General features: G+C 35.5%; 2 protein-coding genes across 3 annotated transcripts in view; both read left to right on the plus strand.

The window, feature by feature from the left end:
- The window catches only part of sorbs3 (sorbin and SH3 domain containing 3), a 38,108-nt gene extending 29,884 nt beyond the window's left edge, over positions 1-8,224 (plus strand). The window contains exons 12-21 of the mRNA XM_059523931.1: positions 524-579; positions 2,483-2,544; positions 3,322-3,374; positions 3,468-3,514; positions 3,770-3,884; positions 3,961-4,086; positions 5,794-6,291; positions 6,407-6,501; positions 6,814-6,920; positions 7,303-8,224. Of these exons, the coding sequence (XP_059379914.1) occupies positions 524-579; positions 2,483-2,544; positions 3,322-3,374; positions 3,468-3,514; positions 3,770-3,884; positions 3,961-4,086; positions 5,794-6,291; positions 6,407-6,501; positions 6,814-6,920; positions 7,303-7,364 (1,221 nt within the window). The 3' untranslated portion in view covers positions 7,365-8,224. The remainder of the gene's footprint in view (positions 1-523; positions 580-2,482; positions 2,545-3,321; positions 3,375-3,467; positions 3,515-3,769; positions 3,885-3,960; positions 4,087-5,793; positions 6,292-6,406; positions 6,502-6,813; positions 6,921-7,302) is intronic.
- Positions 8,225-9,687: 1,463 nt separating this feature from the next.
- Positions 9,688-15,879, plus strand: part of LOC132115448 (PDZ and LIM domain protein 2-like) — a 63,293-nt gene continuing 57,101 nt past the window's right edge. The window contains exon 1 of one of the 2 annotated variants that reach the window (XM_059523932.1): positions 9,688-9,939. The gene's annotated coding sequence lies outside the window, so the exon portion shown is untranslated. Of the gene's footprint in view, positions 9,940-15,174; positions 15,198-15,879 lie in introns of those variants that run through there. The other variant, XM_059523933.1, reaches the window with a different exon arrangement.

The following is a 15,879-nucleotide window of genomic DNA, read 5'->3' on the forward strand; positions in this document are numbered from 1 at the left end:
CATACAGTATGAGAGAAAAATAAATAAAAAACATCTTTTTTTTTTTTTTTTTTGGAAAACTAAAGGAATAGTTTAGCTAAATATTATTATTATAAAAATTAATGTACCCTTAATCAGTCTCAGCTCCAAAAGTAGCCAAAGAAATAAAAAAAAATAAAAATAAAAGACTCATATTCAAATTGCTGTTCGCTGAAAATCAAATTATTAATTTAATCTAAAATTAGCTTTGGGGTCAATGAATACTGCGACTCTAATTGGGTAAGGTTTTATGGCACTCCCCGTGCTTGTGAAATAAACTGGAAATCTTAAATGATTACATCATCACTTCTAGCTCATTCACATTTACAATGTAGCCAAAATAAGGAGTGTAGGACCCAGGGGAGTGTTCAGTGCGGCTCTCAGTGCAGGAATGGTCACCGCCTCTTGAGATTACCTCCGAGCTGCTCCCAAACGCTCGTTTAGCTGTGTCTTCAGAGAGTTCATCTGTTTTAGAGTTGAATGAAACTGTGATTTGTATTTACAGGGATCTAAAGCCAACACAGCAACCACAAGAACAGAAGAGAATAGACAAGAAAACAGGTAAGCTTCTTTAGTAAGTTTACTTAACTATACTTCAGAAACAGATGTGTCCCTAAGCTAGCCAAATATGACAAAACCTAAATTTTTTTTAATAAAAATGCACTTTTAATTTAGAGTTAGTCTTATTTATAAGTTTATAAATGTTATGTTGTTATAAATTGCTTTTGTATCATTTGGATTGAAGTCTGGATACATGAAACAGGTGGGCAAAGTAGTTTCTTTGGAGTGTTTTGCAGAAATAGCATCTGATAACGCATCAGTAATGATGATGAAATGTGACACATGCGGGAGTAGATTCTGTCTTATAAAGGTCATATGACATGCCCGGCCTGTCTCCTCGTCTGATTGGTTAATTGTTGACTCTTTGGCCAGCGGCCACATACTCGACCCCATGCTGAGCTCTTTGTGTGCCTGTACATGTGTTTGTGTATTCGTGGTCAAAATGTAGAAGCCTTGTACTTTATTCACAAGCTTGACCTTGTTCATCGTGTTAATAAAGAGTTACAGCATTGGTTCAGTTCAGACTGCATTCGACACAGTTTAGATGTGTGTGCATGTCCACAGTTTTTCTGCCTGCATCACTGCTCCTCAAGCAGTTATCCCTCTCTTTATGTGTTTTTGACACAGCAGAGCTATAAAAGGCAACGTTTGGTCCTTCCAGGCCTGTACTTCAGATGTTCATGCCCGTTCTGACACCTTTAACTTCAGTATTTGCTCGCCAGGGGCCCGTATCTCACTGGATCTGACACATTCTTGAGTTCTCGCTCTGTTTTTCTGTGGCATGTTGATGGTTTCTGCCCCCTTCAGCCCCCCGCTGATTACCTCCCCACCCACGAAATGCCATAAATGCTCCTGCTGCTACAAAAAGGATACAGAGTGAGGACAGTTTTATAGCTTCTCTCTTGGGGCTGGAAACCTGTTCACATGGTAACTGTTCTTTGAGTTCAAGAATCAATATGCTAGCCATTTTATCAGATATTTTTTATTAAGATATTTTTATGTATGCAGTATTATCTTAAGCAGTATAACGTTTTAAAGATCTCTGGTCTGTCACATTCATAAATATCCCCATTTCGATCCTCATGGCTGAGACAGACCATCTGTTTATTTTTATGATGTTATTTTTTCTGAGCTCTCTGTTGTTAATGTGCCTATAAGAGTGGTAATCATTCACAGTATTTATTGATTTGTGTATTAGTTGAATGTAGAGCTGTGAAATGAATGTGAATAGCTTAAATCATTTGGGCTTGGAAGATAATGACAAATGTTTGAGTTCATTTTAATTGCATATTTTGGTGTTTTAGTAAATTTGTGACATTGTTGAGATCTCCTCTGAAACTCTGTTGACACATGAGCTTTTTTTTGGAGTTTTATTTGGAAGAAAAACCTGAGAAGTCATTAATTCATTCATTAAAAAAATTATAATTGGAAACTAATAAAGGTCATTTTGAGGAATCATGTTAATATATTAGGGGGCGCCTAATAATAAAACCTTGTATGTGTTTTGGTTGTCCATTTACATGACAACGGCATTTTGGGGGCCTGGAAATGCAAACTTTTGAAAACAAGTTTTAAAGTGCAGTGTCGGATCTGTGTTTACTACAAAAACATGAATTTGTGAAAACAGTTATGTGTATTATGTGTTCAGTCTATAGGGACAGTAAGCGTGCAAGTGCATAGTGTTTTTTCACAAAGTGACATCGCCATCTACTGGCCTGGCATGAATATTACAATATCAAACTTTTCAAAGACACAAAAGAAAAACTTTCCTCTTTCCTCTTATCATAAGACAAAACATATCATAAGATCTGAGCTTTAACCTTGCTGTTTTTAAAAAAGTGTTTTGCTTCTGCAGTATTTAGCATAGATTTGTCACATGACTATTTTTGTTTTTCTTTTCCAGCTATCCCATAATCCCCTGCTCTGTAAAGCAGGGCACAACAGCGAGCTTCATGCACTCTGATGGTAAGATATAGCCACTTTCCTATTTCTTCTCCTCTCCTCTCATTCCCCAAGGCTGCTTCACATTTTGCACGGTTAATACAAAGTAAACACGTTTCTGTGAAATTAGAAAAACAAATGAAGTCAGTCAACGTTCAGCAGAACTTGAAGCGTGGAACAAGCAGCAGGATGGAGGTCGTGATTGCAGATTAGATTGATCCAGTAGTTTTCCCTGGAGATTAATTGAGTAAGACTCTGCCACCGTAAACACAATAACATGTGTAGAGCTGGAGTCCAACTGTCTTGAGCCAAAAAAAAAGTTTTAAATCTCTAAATTATTTTACTAATATACATTCAAAAGTTTGTGGTTAGTAAGATTTCCACATTATTTGTTATTTTAGGTCACACTTCACTAGTAAGTTTCATCTGTGTGTGACGACGCTGCAGACCGTGGTGCAGTGCAAATCTGTGAATTAATGTTCCAAAGTGAAGTAAACTTTAGTGAGTAGGGAGCAATGGACACTGTGTAGGGAGCATGTCAACTGGAACACAATTGATGCATGGAGCTCTCTTCTAACGAGCTTGTTATCTGAATCAGGTGTGTTATATAAGAAAGACATGCTGCAGAGCTGTTATACGCCAGGACTGGAGTTGAGAACCACTGACCTATAGGGCATAAAAGTGCTTGAAGTTGAGCAAACACCCAATAATTGCAAGCAAACATGGACAATGGATACAATTCAGATTTTTGGTATATTATGAGCCACTATCTCATATCTGGTCTTTTTTTCCCCTCTACAGATCACATAACATCATCAGACATGGATTTCCCTCCTAAGAAAGAAGAGAGAAAGGTACAGTGTTGATCTCTTTTTCTCAGCGGTGTTTGAATGCAAAGTACGTATTTTACACAGACTTTGAAAAAGAAAGCATGTTTGTCTACACAGATGAAAGCAGCACGAGTGAAATTTAACTTCCAAGCACAGTTGCCAAAGTAAGTAAAAACACCAAAGACACCGCACACATTTCATTTTTCCTAATTATTTGCCGAATTGGCATCCGTCTATGAAGGATATGGGAAAGTCTGATCCAAAATGAAAGTGTTGCAAATGCCACTGTGATTAAAATTAATGAAAACAAAATATTAAATGGTTCCCTAAATTTATTTATTATTGTTCATTTAATAATGTTTGAAGATATTTATAATCACACATAGCCATTATTATTATTCTTGACCTCTCATCCATAGGGAGCTGACCTTACAAAAAGGTGATGTAGTGTACATACACCGGCAGGTGGACGCCAACTGGTATGAAGGAGAGCATCATGGGAGAGTGGGGATCTTTCCCACCAGCTATGTGGAGGTATGTCCATGTGTATGCAAATGAAACTCTTCACCTCATCTTTTCACTTACACACATTTCTATGTTTTCTTTCCAGATTATTCCTCCAACAGAGAAGCCCACGCCAATAAAGTCTCCCACCGTCCAGGTGCTGGAGTACGGAGAGGCCGTGGCCCTGTTCCACTTCAACGCTGATCTGCCTGTGGAGCTGTCCTTCAGAAAGGTGCTAGAAACACTGCACATCTGCACCATACACTACAACTAATCAGTCGAAAAATATTCTTTTAAATTCATTTTCTTTATTGCTAAGTGAGCAGAGGTAAAAACCGATTTAATTTACTAGTGGTTTGAAATTATTATACTACTTGTGACCTCTTCCATTTGTTTTAATTGTGTGCTTGTGTTCATGGTTTTATAAATTGCATTGATCAGTTAAGTAAAGGCCTTGATATACACATGCCAAAGTTCTTTTTTTTGTTCATTTAGAGGTAAAAAAATAGTTTTAAATGCCTTTTCAGTGGTTTACTGTTCATGAACATCTGGACAGCAACCACTTTGAGGAGAGCGGTGTGCGCTGCACACTTCCCACTCAGTAAGAAAATAAAGCAGTGAGAAAGGAGCAGTTAAGAAAGCATCTGATCATGTGTATGCTTGCATGAGCTTTGCACTCCAGTCAAGTCACATTTATTTATCGAGCACTCAAATTGAACCGATTTATTTAAAATAAGCAGATTTGCAGGATTAAACATGAGCTAGATAAAAGCTGCTGTTTGTTTGCATGCTTTGTTAAAGAATTAAATCCAGAAGCATTTATGTTTTACTATAATAAGTGATACATTGATCATAATGAATTAATTTATTAGGATTGAAAATTTGTCACAAAGAAATAAAGCATTATGAAGATAGCCTGCTTATTCAGTAGAGTCTGTTTATTTGTAGTTCTTTGATTTCACTTTTTGTGCCTTGATGATCGTAAAGAAATCTGCTTCGTAAATTAACTGTATTGTTCTCATCATTACTCCTAATACTTGCAAATACTCATTGGTTGCCCCCTGCTGGTGTAAGGATGTAACCTACCAAAAGAGTCATGAAATTAAGCAGTGAATGAAACCGAATGAGACTTTGTCAAAATGAGTCACTGGAATAAATCAGAACGCACCTTGCTAGATGTTAAAGAGAGGGTTTGTCCAAAATTACTGTCATAATTCATCATTTCATTCCAAACCTGTTTGATTGTACTTTTACTCGAGAAGATATTTTGAAGAATAGCCTACTTAAATTATTGGGAAACTTTCCCTTTAAGGCATTGGTTCTCATTCAGGAAGCCAACAAAAGTAAATTGACAACATTTAAAAATCAAGATATCTTATCGTAATTCATCCCATAAACAACATTTTCTTTGAAAGGCAAGGATACCCACAGTATTGGGGGGGGGGGGGGGGCTTGCATATGAATTAGCCTTATTTTAAAACTCAATCTAGACATAGAAAAGTCACGTAAATAAATACAATCTTGATGCATAAATTATATTAAATGTTTTTAAATCCTTACTCAATCATGAACAACTGAAAGTCATGGAGCTTTCGAATATTTCTGTAAACAGTATGGTGGTCTTGGAGTCAATTATTATAATTTTTTTTATAATTTTTTTTTTATAATTTTTTTTTTTTTTGGAAAACCACTGCTTTGAGTCTAGAGTAATGAGTCTTAATCATGTCATGCTCCGACATGTAAATTGACTCCATCCTACCAACACTGATATGTAGGATAATGGTTGCCTGGAACAATTATAGTCAATTACCATAAATTATACTTTTTAACATCAATATACACAAGTATTTGACCACAGAATGTTAAAGTATTTCAGAAGCTAGTGCTATCTGACACCCAGCAGCTTCAGCAGCTTTCTTCTCTCTCGTCTCTGTCTCAGGGTGAGGTGATCTCCATCACCAGACGTGTTGATGATCAGTGGCTGGAGGGTCGTATCGCCGGCACCACCCGCAGTGGAATCTTCCCCATTAACTACGTCCAGGTCAACAAAATGCCCCGCACTAAAAGCAGTGATGACTTTCCATCTTCTCCCACTCTTACCCCAGAGCCCCTCAGTCCTGGTCGACCACAGCACTCCCCTCTGTCTTCCTCGTCACGCTCCCCTGAACCCCAGCTTTCACCTCACAAACACTCAAGCCAGTCATGCTCCCCTCTGACACACACACAGCCCACCTCAACACAACAGCCTTCGAAGCACTTCCAGTTCTCTCCTGGCCTCACTTCACTCATGAGCAACCAGACCGGATCGCTGCACGCACACAGTCGACAGGAAAAGGACACCAGATCACCCTTATCACCCTCCAATCATGTGCTGACATCTTCACAGGGTCCGGGACTGCCAGCCAAAACCAGCTCGCACCCTCCGTACATCACCCAGGTTTGTGTAACAACACCATCTATTCATGGATGGCATCAGGTTTTTTTACTAAATATTTTGTGGCTAATAAGTGTTTTATTAAATTTGAGTTTTTATATTTTATATATATGTTTAGGATGGGACCAGAACACAATCTCCGAAGCCCAATGCAGATGTAAAGTTTCCTTCCACATCACAGTCACCTGTGAACATGGGTTATTCACGACAACCGTGAGTACAGAACATCGTTCATTACTACTGACCGAATTTAAGAAGACAGAAATATCATTTATTAGTTTTATGATTGTTTAAAGGGATATTTTAGTAAAAATAAAATTTAAACCACTCTATTTATTTGCCATCTTGCTGTGAAAAAGTCATGAGGTTAAGAATGACATGAAAAATGACAAAATGTATTATTGTGTGAACTGTCCCTTTAAGAATGTAGAAACTATCCAGGGATAATCCAGCCACTGATTTCACTCTTCACCCTTTGTTATTCTTTGTCATATTTATTTTAATTTTTTCCCTCTTTGCGTTCAGCTATAAAGCAGTTTACAACTATAAACCCCAGAACAGAGACGAGCTGGAGCTGAAAGAGGGAGACATCGTTCAGGTCATGGAGAAGTGTGATGATGGCTGGTTTGTAGGTAAGCTTGCTTCACTTTTCAGTTTATTCCGGCCAAGAACTTCTGGCTTGAACAAGATGCTCTATGCAGTTTTTGACAGACAAGTAAAGCCATCAACCATAAGGATGCATTATATATTGGTACCATATTGATTATCATTTTATATTTGATAATATTGATTATTGCAATGCCTAAATTGACTTCAAGCATCAAACTATTTGTGTTATTTTTAGTGTAGTTGTACTGATGTATCTTTTAAAGATTTTAAGAGCAGTGTCGGTGCCAGACATGTGCTGCCTTCTATTGGCCAAGTCTGATATTACAACAATTTAATTTACCACAATGTGCTAGCAAAGTGAAGTTTTCTTTCTTAAATGACATGGCATTTTTCTTTTCCTGTCAGGTACGTCTGAGAGGACCCAAGCTTTTGGAACATTCCCTGGAAACTATGTGGCACCAGTTTAAGAGCTTCCACCAATTCTCACTGATACTACAAACTCCAAACCACTAATCAATGCAAAATACTGTCTGTCTGCACTGCCTCTTTACACTAAACACAAAACCACTGCCCTCTTCACACACACACATCAACACACACAAACTTCCTTCACAAAGCATGTGCACTGCTCTCCTCACAGACGCTGGACACCGCTGGGTTTGACCACTCGTGTGATGAAGCCACACTGCATTATGCTTTGAAGATCCTTACATTTAATTACAGTTGTCCACAATTCTATTCACGTTATCTAAGATGACTTACTCAATTTTAACTTCTTTGTAAAGTTTAACTTCATTTTGGTTTCAGATTTGTAGCAACATTGCACTTGAACACTACATATCCTGAGGATCTGGATGGGACACATGGTTAAAACTACTTTAAAAAAAAAAAAAATTTTTTTTCATTCTCATCTCAGTTATTACCCTTTTTGCACTGGCTTAGCTGATTGCCACATCATAATAGAAACACAACGGCAGTTTTTGCAATCATTATCAAGTGTCTGTAAGCGCTAATGCAGTTGTCTTAAAGTTGTGTTTTTGTAACAAACCCAGCATGCCATTCTCTTAAACTTTAGGAAAGGGAATGTGTTGCCAGTTTCAAACTCTTTTGTACTAGTAAAAGTCTCCTGTTTAGCAAAAAAAATCAGTTATATGATATGAGATATATATAAATGATTAAAACCATATTCAGCTGAAAATGTTAATGCAGGGTCAGTCTTCAGGATCAGAAGAACATCATGATTTGCATGTTTGTTCATTCTCACACACTCACACACAAAACCTTAAGCAGTATTTTTTCTTGTTTTCCAGTAAACATTACTAAACAATAGTAATTTACTTTAAGGGGCAAAATTGTATAACGTAAGATTTCAGAGAATACAGTTTATCTTAACCTAAATATGTGTATATATATACTGTATATATTTGATGTATGTTTTTCTTGTTTTAAGCATTAATATATATTTTTTAATGCTTACACCAAGAACTAAACATATACACATAAGTCATGAGCTCTTATGATTTTACAGGATGAAATGACACTTTACAATGAAGTCAGCTTGTGTTTTTTATGTCAAAGAACATGTGCACAGGTTTTAAGACAGGCGCCGGAGAACTTTTTACTGATGGTTTATGTTGGCTTTAAAAATGGTTGTGGAAGATGCCATCATTAACTCTCTTTGTCTTTGTTTTTAATTTTCTGGGAACTGAAGTAGCTGACTGCATTTTGTTGTACAGATCATTGAATCGTTATCAGACAGTTATCAAATAATGGAAAAAAGATAATATATTTTTATTGACACACAATATATTGCAGTATGTAAGGTACTCACAGATTTTGATATTGATCAAATAAATAACGAAAAACATTAGTGTGCTTGTTACTTTCACTATTCGAATCAATATGATTTTCTTCATAGTCCAGTCTGAAGAGTAAATGTCTTGCAGCACCTGCTTCAGTAAATGCTTCTGCTGCTGTCTCTCATTAGTCAACGCATCTATTTGTATGAAACAAATGAAATAACCAGTCTTGAGAACATGATGACAGATATATGTGGGTGAAAAGGCCAGTTTTATTATATTATATATTATTATTTTAATTATAATATATATATATATATATATATATATATATATATATATATATATATATATATATATATATATATATATATATATTAAAATAGGGTTTGTGGTAGATTTGGTATACTTGTAATATTAATATTATTTTTCATAGTGTTTTCTAAAATATTTTTTAAATTAAATAATAGGATTTTAATTTATATACATTTTTGTATAATTATCTGCTGCATTTATTTGATCAAATCAAAATACAGTAAAAACAGCTATTTTATGACATCTTCTTACAGTTTTCAACAGCAATTATTCCAGTCTCATGATTCTTCAGAAATCATTCTAATATACTGATCTGTTCCTAAAGAAATAGAATAGAATAGAAAGTTCAAAAGAACAGCATTTATTTGAAATATAAATATAAATGTCTTTACGGTCACTTTTGATCAATTCCATGTATCTTTGCTGAATAAAAGCATTGATTTATTTTAATAAATCAATATTAAAAATTTAGAATCTTACATTTAAACTTGAATAAATAAGGTTTTCTCATCACCGCCAGCAGGCGGCGCACTGGTACAGAGTGTTATAAATGCTCGCTTTTAAAATCATATTTATATTTCATCCCACCTACTCAACACGCCCCGCGTGACTCCCCCCGCGCGCACCCCTCGCCTTTATTTTGACAGCGGCACGTGGCGTGTGAGTGGAGAGCAACATCGTACAGCAAAAACATTCTCGGGGAAAGTTCGAAAAAAAAAAACTGGGCGGTGTGGGAATTTGGTCACATGCAGCGCGCAGTCTAAAAACTGACGCACTGAAAGTGTCTTGAGTCAGGTTTGCTTTAGGAAGCGGACAGAGCGACTCTCCGAGCTCACACAGGACGCGTGCGTGTTTTTGACGTCACCCGCACAGGTGCCACACGCAGTGTTGTGATTACTCCTAACCGCGCGCGCCAACGTTTTACCAGGTAAGTGCTTAATTTACTTAATATTATAACCAAATATGCAGTGTTACTGGACTGTATTTGTTCAGAAGTGCTATCTATACTCATCATCATCGCGTGAGAAGCATGGCATCAGTTCAGCATCCTTTAGTCTTTCACTCTTACTCATGAACTGGATCTTCACTGAAAAGCCTGACTCCGGGTGACTGCCCCACGCAGAAATGAGAGAACAAATGACTGTTTCAGCGTGTTTAAGTGATGGAAATGATCTAATGTGTCATCTGCTGTAACCCTGCAGCTCAATTCAGAGGAGCCTCTAGTCCAACATCACTCAAAGTCCACTTGAAGCACATTTTAAGCAAGACGAAGTGAACCAAACCACTGTACATTAGGGAACGTTAACTAGAAGAAATGTATTTTAACCTTTTTGAACCAAGATCTTTTTTCACCTAGCACATGGCAAAACCTTTACCAAGTTTCATACCATTCTGCTTAAGTATTAAAAAAAAAAATGACCAAAGACCAAAGAGCACCAGAAGTTTAAACATGTTAATGGAGGTGAAGGTCTTAATGGAGAGGGGAAAACCTTGGGACACCTTTACACTTCAAACATATGTTTAGAAAATAGTCTGATGCTACTCCATATAAAACTTACTTATTTTTTACATTGGAATGAAATCAGAATTGAACAGATGAGAGACCAGAATACATTAGTGTAATGTACATTATTAAGAGATTAAGTAACTGGAAACACTTGACTCTGTGTGCTTATGATGCTCAAAAATGTTGTCTAGGTAGGGAAGCTCATTTAGTTTTAACATGCATATTTCTGCTTGATAGTAGCCTTTAAATAGACTGGGATTCATAAGTGCATGTACAGTACTCAGTTGTTTTTGAAATTTTTAGGGTATGCAATGGATTTTATTGCTTGCAAGTTGGGGTTTTTTGCCCCGGGACGGACTGGAATGTTTTGGATTCAGTTATGCAGAATAATGTGAAAAGTTACAGATTAAGGCGTCAACACTGTCCAGACCCACATGGCCAGACTCCGAAATGAGTAAATGTCTGACTTATCAGAAGTTAGTTAAAAAAATGCCCAGTTTCTACCAGTTGCTCCTTTATTGTTGCTGTAGCACAGCTCTCTGCAGGTCTGAAGTGAGGAGACTGCAGTTTCGAGGCTGGGCACTGAATGTGAATGACTGAGCAGTACTTTTGAATTGATGTTTCTGTCCTCACGTGTCTATGCATTGACCAAACCCATTGAGAGAGCTTTTATACTTCTCTATTGTCTCCACCTGTGCAATTCTTCTCATCCTTCCCATCTCATCCCCCTCACTATTACTCCGCTTTACGTCCATCACTCCAAAACACACATTCTTCTCATTCATCTTTAATTTTTGTTACGCTTTTTTTGTTTGTTATAACATTTACTGGCACTGTAAACAGTATTGTGAATGAGCAAGTATAAACACATTCATGTCAGTTACAGGGTTATCGTAAACGAAACTATTAGATAACTAAAGATTTGTTTCTTAATTTAAATAAAGCTGATATAATTAAATGGAAAAAAAAAACTAAATGATGATGATGATAATAATAATTAGAGTAAACCTTATGATTATTAAAAATTTTGCCCTGGCAAATAATTGAAATAGGTTTGTTAAAGCACTAAAATGACTAACTGGAAACAAATAAAAAATTTTTCTGAAAAATTACTAAAAATAACAAAAGCACATAATGAAAATGAAAACTGAAAATATATAAAAAAACAAGCTCATTCAAACTAACAATTAGAAATATGAGAATAATTCTAAAATATTATTGTTCAGTATAGCGAAATTAATATAAAAATAGCAGCATAGTCTTTTACATTTCTATGTTTTTTCATGAATGTATTTTACAACAAAACAAAGAACAGTGTGTAACATTTTACCAGATTTTAGACTGATTCACTTTTATTAGTAAAAAATATTTCACTAGATTTTATAAAATTATTGTGCACCCGTAATTTTTCTAGAATCTAGAGTATCTTTTGCTGCTGAATTATCCACTAACCTAGTTTATAATAGTATTTGTCATAGATTATTATTTATATATTTTTTCATTTGTTATTTTTCATTAAAATAAAGTTGTTCATATGTGGTAGATTGTGTTTTACACACAAAAGAGTGGTGATCAACACAGAGAAGTATAGAAAGAAGTATAGGGAAGTATCAAAATTCTACATTGATTCAAAAAGAAAACTGCATCGGTATCGGCAGATACTCAGAATTTTCGGTATCGGTTCTGAAAAAGTTGTATTGTTGCATCCCTAATAACGGTATTGTTTTCAAAAACTTGCACTTTAAAACCCAATTTCAAAAGTTTGTGTTTTTAGGGCCCCAAAACGCATTAGAAGTTTAGCTTTTTGAGTTAAAAACTGTCTTGTAAACATCCCCTGAGACTCCTCCCTGAGAATGAAGCTTTCTTTCTCTCTGTTCAGATATACCCAGAGTGCTAATAGGCCGTGGAAGACATAACATCCACAAACATGTCTTATAATTGCACATGTCTCTGCACTAAAACCCTGTCAGCTGCAGCTATGGTTTGATCATAAATGTTCATCTGGACCACAAAATAACATCCCATACAAAGCAGCTATTCCATACCGTTCTATATTCTGATGGTTACTTCATAGTGGGCACCAAGCTGAACATATTTTTTTTCTTAAACCACAGTTTTTGTATGCTTTCAGCATATGCAAAGTTTCTAATCTTTTTGTTTTAGCAAGAATTTGCACAACATGCTCCGATACACAGGAAATTGCTTGCTCTGATATGATCTGTTGTCAGCTGTTGATGATGAAAGAGACTGACTGTCTCTTTCAATTCATAATTGTGTGCACATATTTTCTTTTATCTGCAGAAGAGGTTCTAAGGCAGAAGTATCCACCGGCGGTGCACAGACACGCATTTGTTTTGGTTCAGAAGGTCAATAATCCATTTTAGTGTTGCACGGTGCACCGATACTTCAAAAGTATCGCGATTCTCGGAAATTAAAAATGTCACGATTGACGTTGACCATTGATCAAAGAATGACTGCTTTCCAGATTTGTAAAATAAGTATTTCATGTTGGTGTGTGCAATGCACGCTTCCAGTGCCTCCATATGGACGGCTGTGTTTTTTCTCCTCACGCAAGCGACAAAAAAGCACTACAGCAGATGGCTGCATTAGTGGCTTTACTAAACTGATTTGGCTTTACTAAAATGTGTGCATAATCGCATTAAATAGTTTAAATAAGTTGTTCAGATGAACAAGGCACGAGGTTTTCTTGCATAATTAACATTTGAATTCTTTGGTCAGACAGTTCATATATAATATTCACATTAATCGGGGATTAAACGTGGAGTTATGTTCTGTATACTAAATATGAAAACGAGCGTTTCTGCACAGCACCTATAACTGCGCTTTGTATCTGCTGATTGCTGATCGAGATTTACATGCTTGGCTCACTGACCCTGATCTCTCGATCTCGTTCAGTGAAGGGTGGATTCGTTCACTACATTCAACAAATCACATGCTCCGTCACATCTTGAGTAACTCTTTGACAGGATGAAACAGTGGGTAAAGAAATTTTACATTATTTGTAGGCTGGGGCGGGACAAATAATTTCATAAAAGCGGGACCCGCGGGTTGGAAAAAAACCCGACCCGTGCATCACTAGGCTGCATATGCGAGCACAAGTGATACTGTGTCCGCCGGTCCACAACTGGTAGAAAAAGATGACGCTCAATAAAGATGAGGCTCATTAAAGTTCACTGGCTGAGTTTTCTCCTCTGAAAGAAAAGGTTGCACAACTGACAGATCTGCGATATTGCTGCTAAATTTTATTTGCTTTTTTTTTTACTTGAATACCATTGCTTAAATTGATATTATTTATCTTTTGACATTTAATCTTCTGAGTTCAGAAACATTGTTTAATATAATCGCTGTTCATATTTTTATTCAAAGTTCAGAATCAAGATAAATTTATTACTCTTGTTTCTTATGATAACTGAGATAATGCTGCTAAATGTATTCTTTCTTTACCTTGAATTTCATTGCTCCAATTTATTTTTTATATTTTGATATTTCATATTTTGTTCAAATGTTTAACATATATGCTGTTCATATGTTCATTTATTAGTGTGTTATATGATTAGAATGTTGTCCCAGTTTTAAAATAAAGCATAGCAATGATATTTGAGTGTATTTTCCCCCTTCAGGAAAAGTATCGAAAAAGTATCGAAATCGCAATTCTTGACTAGGTATCGGTATCGAAAGGATAATTTTGGTATCGTGACAACAATAATCCATTTTATACAAAAGTGTGTTCACAATACGCATGAAGCGTGCAAATAATTTGGCAGCTGGATATGATGTCATGCTGTAGGACTTATATTTTTAGATCAATCACAAATAATTATGAATGTGAAAATATGCCATCTACTCCATCTACTTTCTCTTTGAACAAACCGGTTTATCAAGTAAATGTTTGATGTTTATGTTCTCACCGACTAAACGTCACCTTTCTGTATGAATTGGCAAGTTGCATTAAGTGCATTAAACTTGATCTTCCGAAGGCGAAACACTTCTTTGCACAAGCTTTGCACAAGCTCATTTTTTTTTACTTAACTGTGAAGTTTAATGTGACTGCATCATAATGTGGGTTATTAACATAATAAATGCACAAACCATCTCCTTATAAGGTATAAGGGCATCACATAGTGACTGTCACTCTGTGCAAAAAGATGCACCCTCTCATTGAGGATGATGGAGAGTGGTTGTTTCTCATTTCTAGTACTTTCAGTTGTTTGTTCATCTCATTGTTGGATTTCTGTCTCTTACCACATTTCCTGTATGCTGTCTCTCTGTTTTGTAGCAGTTAAAGGCTGTCTGCGTTCTTATTTTAAGTCAGTGAACAGGATAATATGGTAGTCGTAATGATGGCGTATGTCTGTCTGCACCACAGTTTCTCTGTTCAGGGCAAAATCTACCCCATGTTTTCTGTTGAAATTGAGGCCTAAAACTTATGCTCGATTGCAGCCATACTTCTGACCAAAAACTGGGTCTTCTCTAACCACTTCCTTTGCAAAAAGTCACGGCAGATTTTAACCACTGCTTCTCGTTGCTATTGAGTCAGTTCTGAGTTCGTGGCTGTGCCTGGAAATACAGATAAGTGCACTGTTTCTGTGACTGTGTCTGGAAAGCTCAAAGGAGAAGCCTGCACACTGGCTCTGGACTGAGACTTCATCTCTGTTGTGGTGAGCTTGTCACTGTTACTTTTGAAGAGGTTTGGGTTCATAACCCTACGTATTAAACTTTAAATTACAATTTGATTCAAATGTAACTTTTAATGTCATTTATTTTAATTGAAATTGACTGTTTTAACTTGATTTAAATCAAATTAAACATTTTATGTTGCATTTAAATGTAATTTTGAATTGAACTTTCAATGTAATATAATCTTTCATTTGACTTAACTTTGAATTTAATTTAATGTTTTAATTTGATTTAAATGTAATCTTTAATTGTAATACATTTTTATTTGGATTTAGCATTAAATTGAACTTAATGTAATTTAATTAAATATAAATTGATTTATATTTTAACTTAATTTGATTTGATACCTTTTCATGTAATATAATGAATCTTTAATTTGACTTAACTTTTAATTTGATTTAAATTCAAACTTTAGTTGTATTTAATCTTTATTTGGATTTAGCATTAAATTGAACTTTTAATTGTTTAATGAATTTAATATCAATTAATTGGATTTATATTTTAACTTTTAATTTGATTTAATTTGGTTTTATTTAAAAATGTTTAACTTTTAGTATAATTTAATCTATAATTTGATTTAAATGTCACATTCAGTTTAACTTAAAGCAAATGAACTATATGTAAATCAAATGAAATTTTAAACTTAATGCTGTTTACTCACAT

This window comes from Carassius carassius, chromosome 34 (genome assembly GCF_963082965.1).
Source record: "Carassius carassius chromosome 34, fCarCar2.1, whole genome shotgun sequence".
Classification (NCBI taxonomy): Eukaryota; Metazoa; Chordata; class Actinopteri; order Cypriniformes; family Cyprinidae; genus Carassius; species Carassius carassius.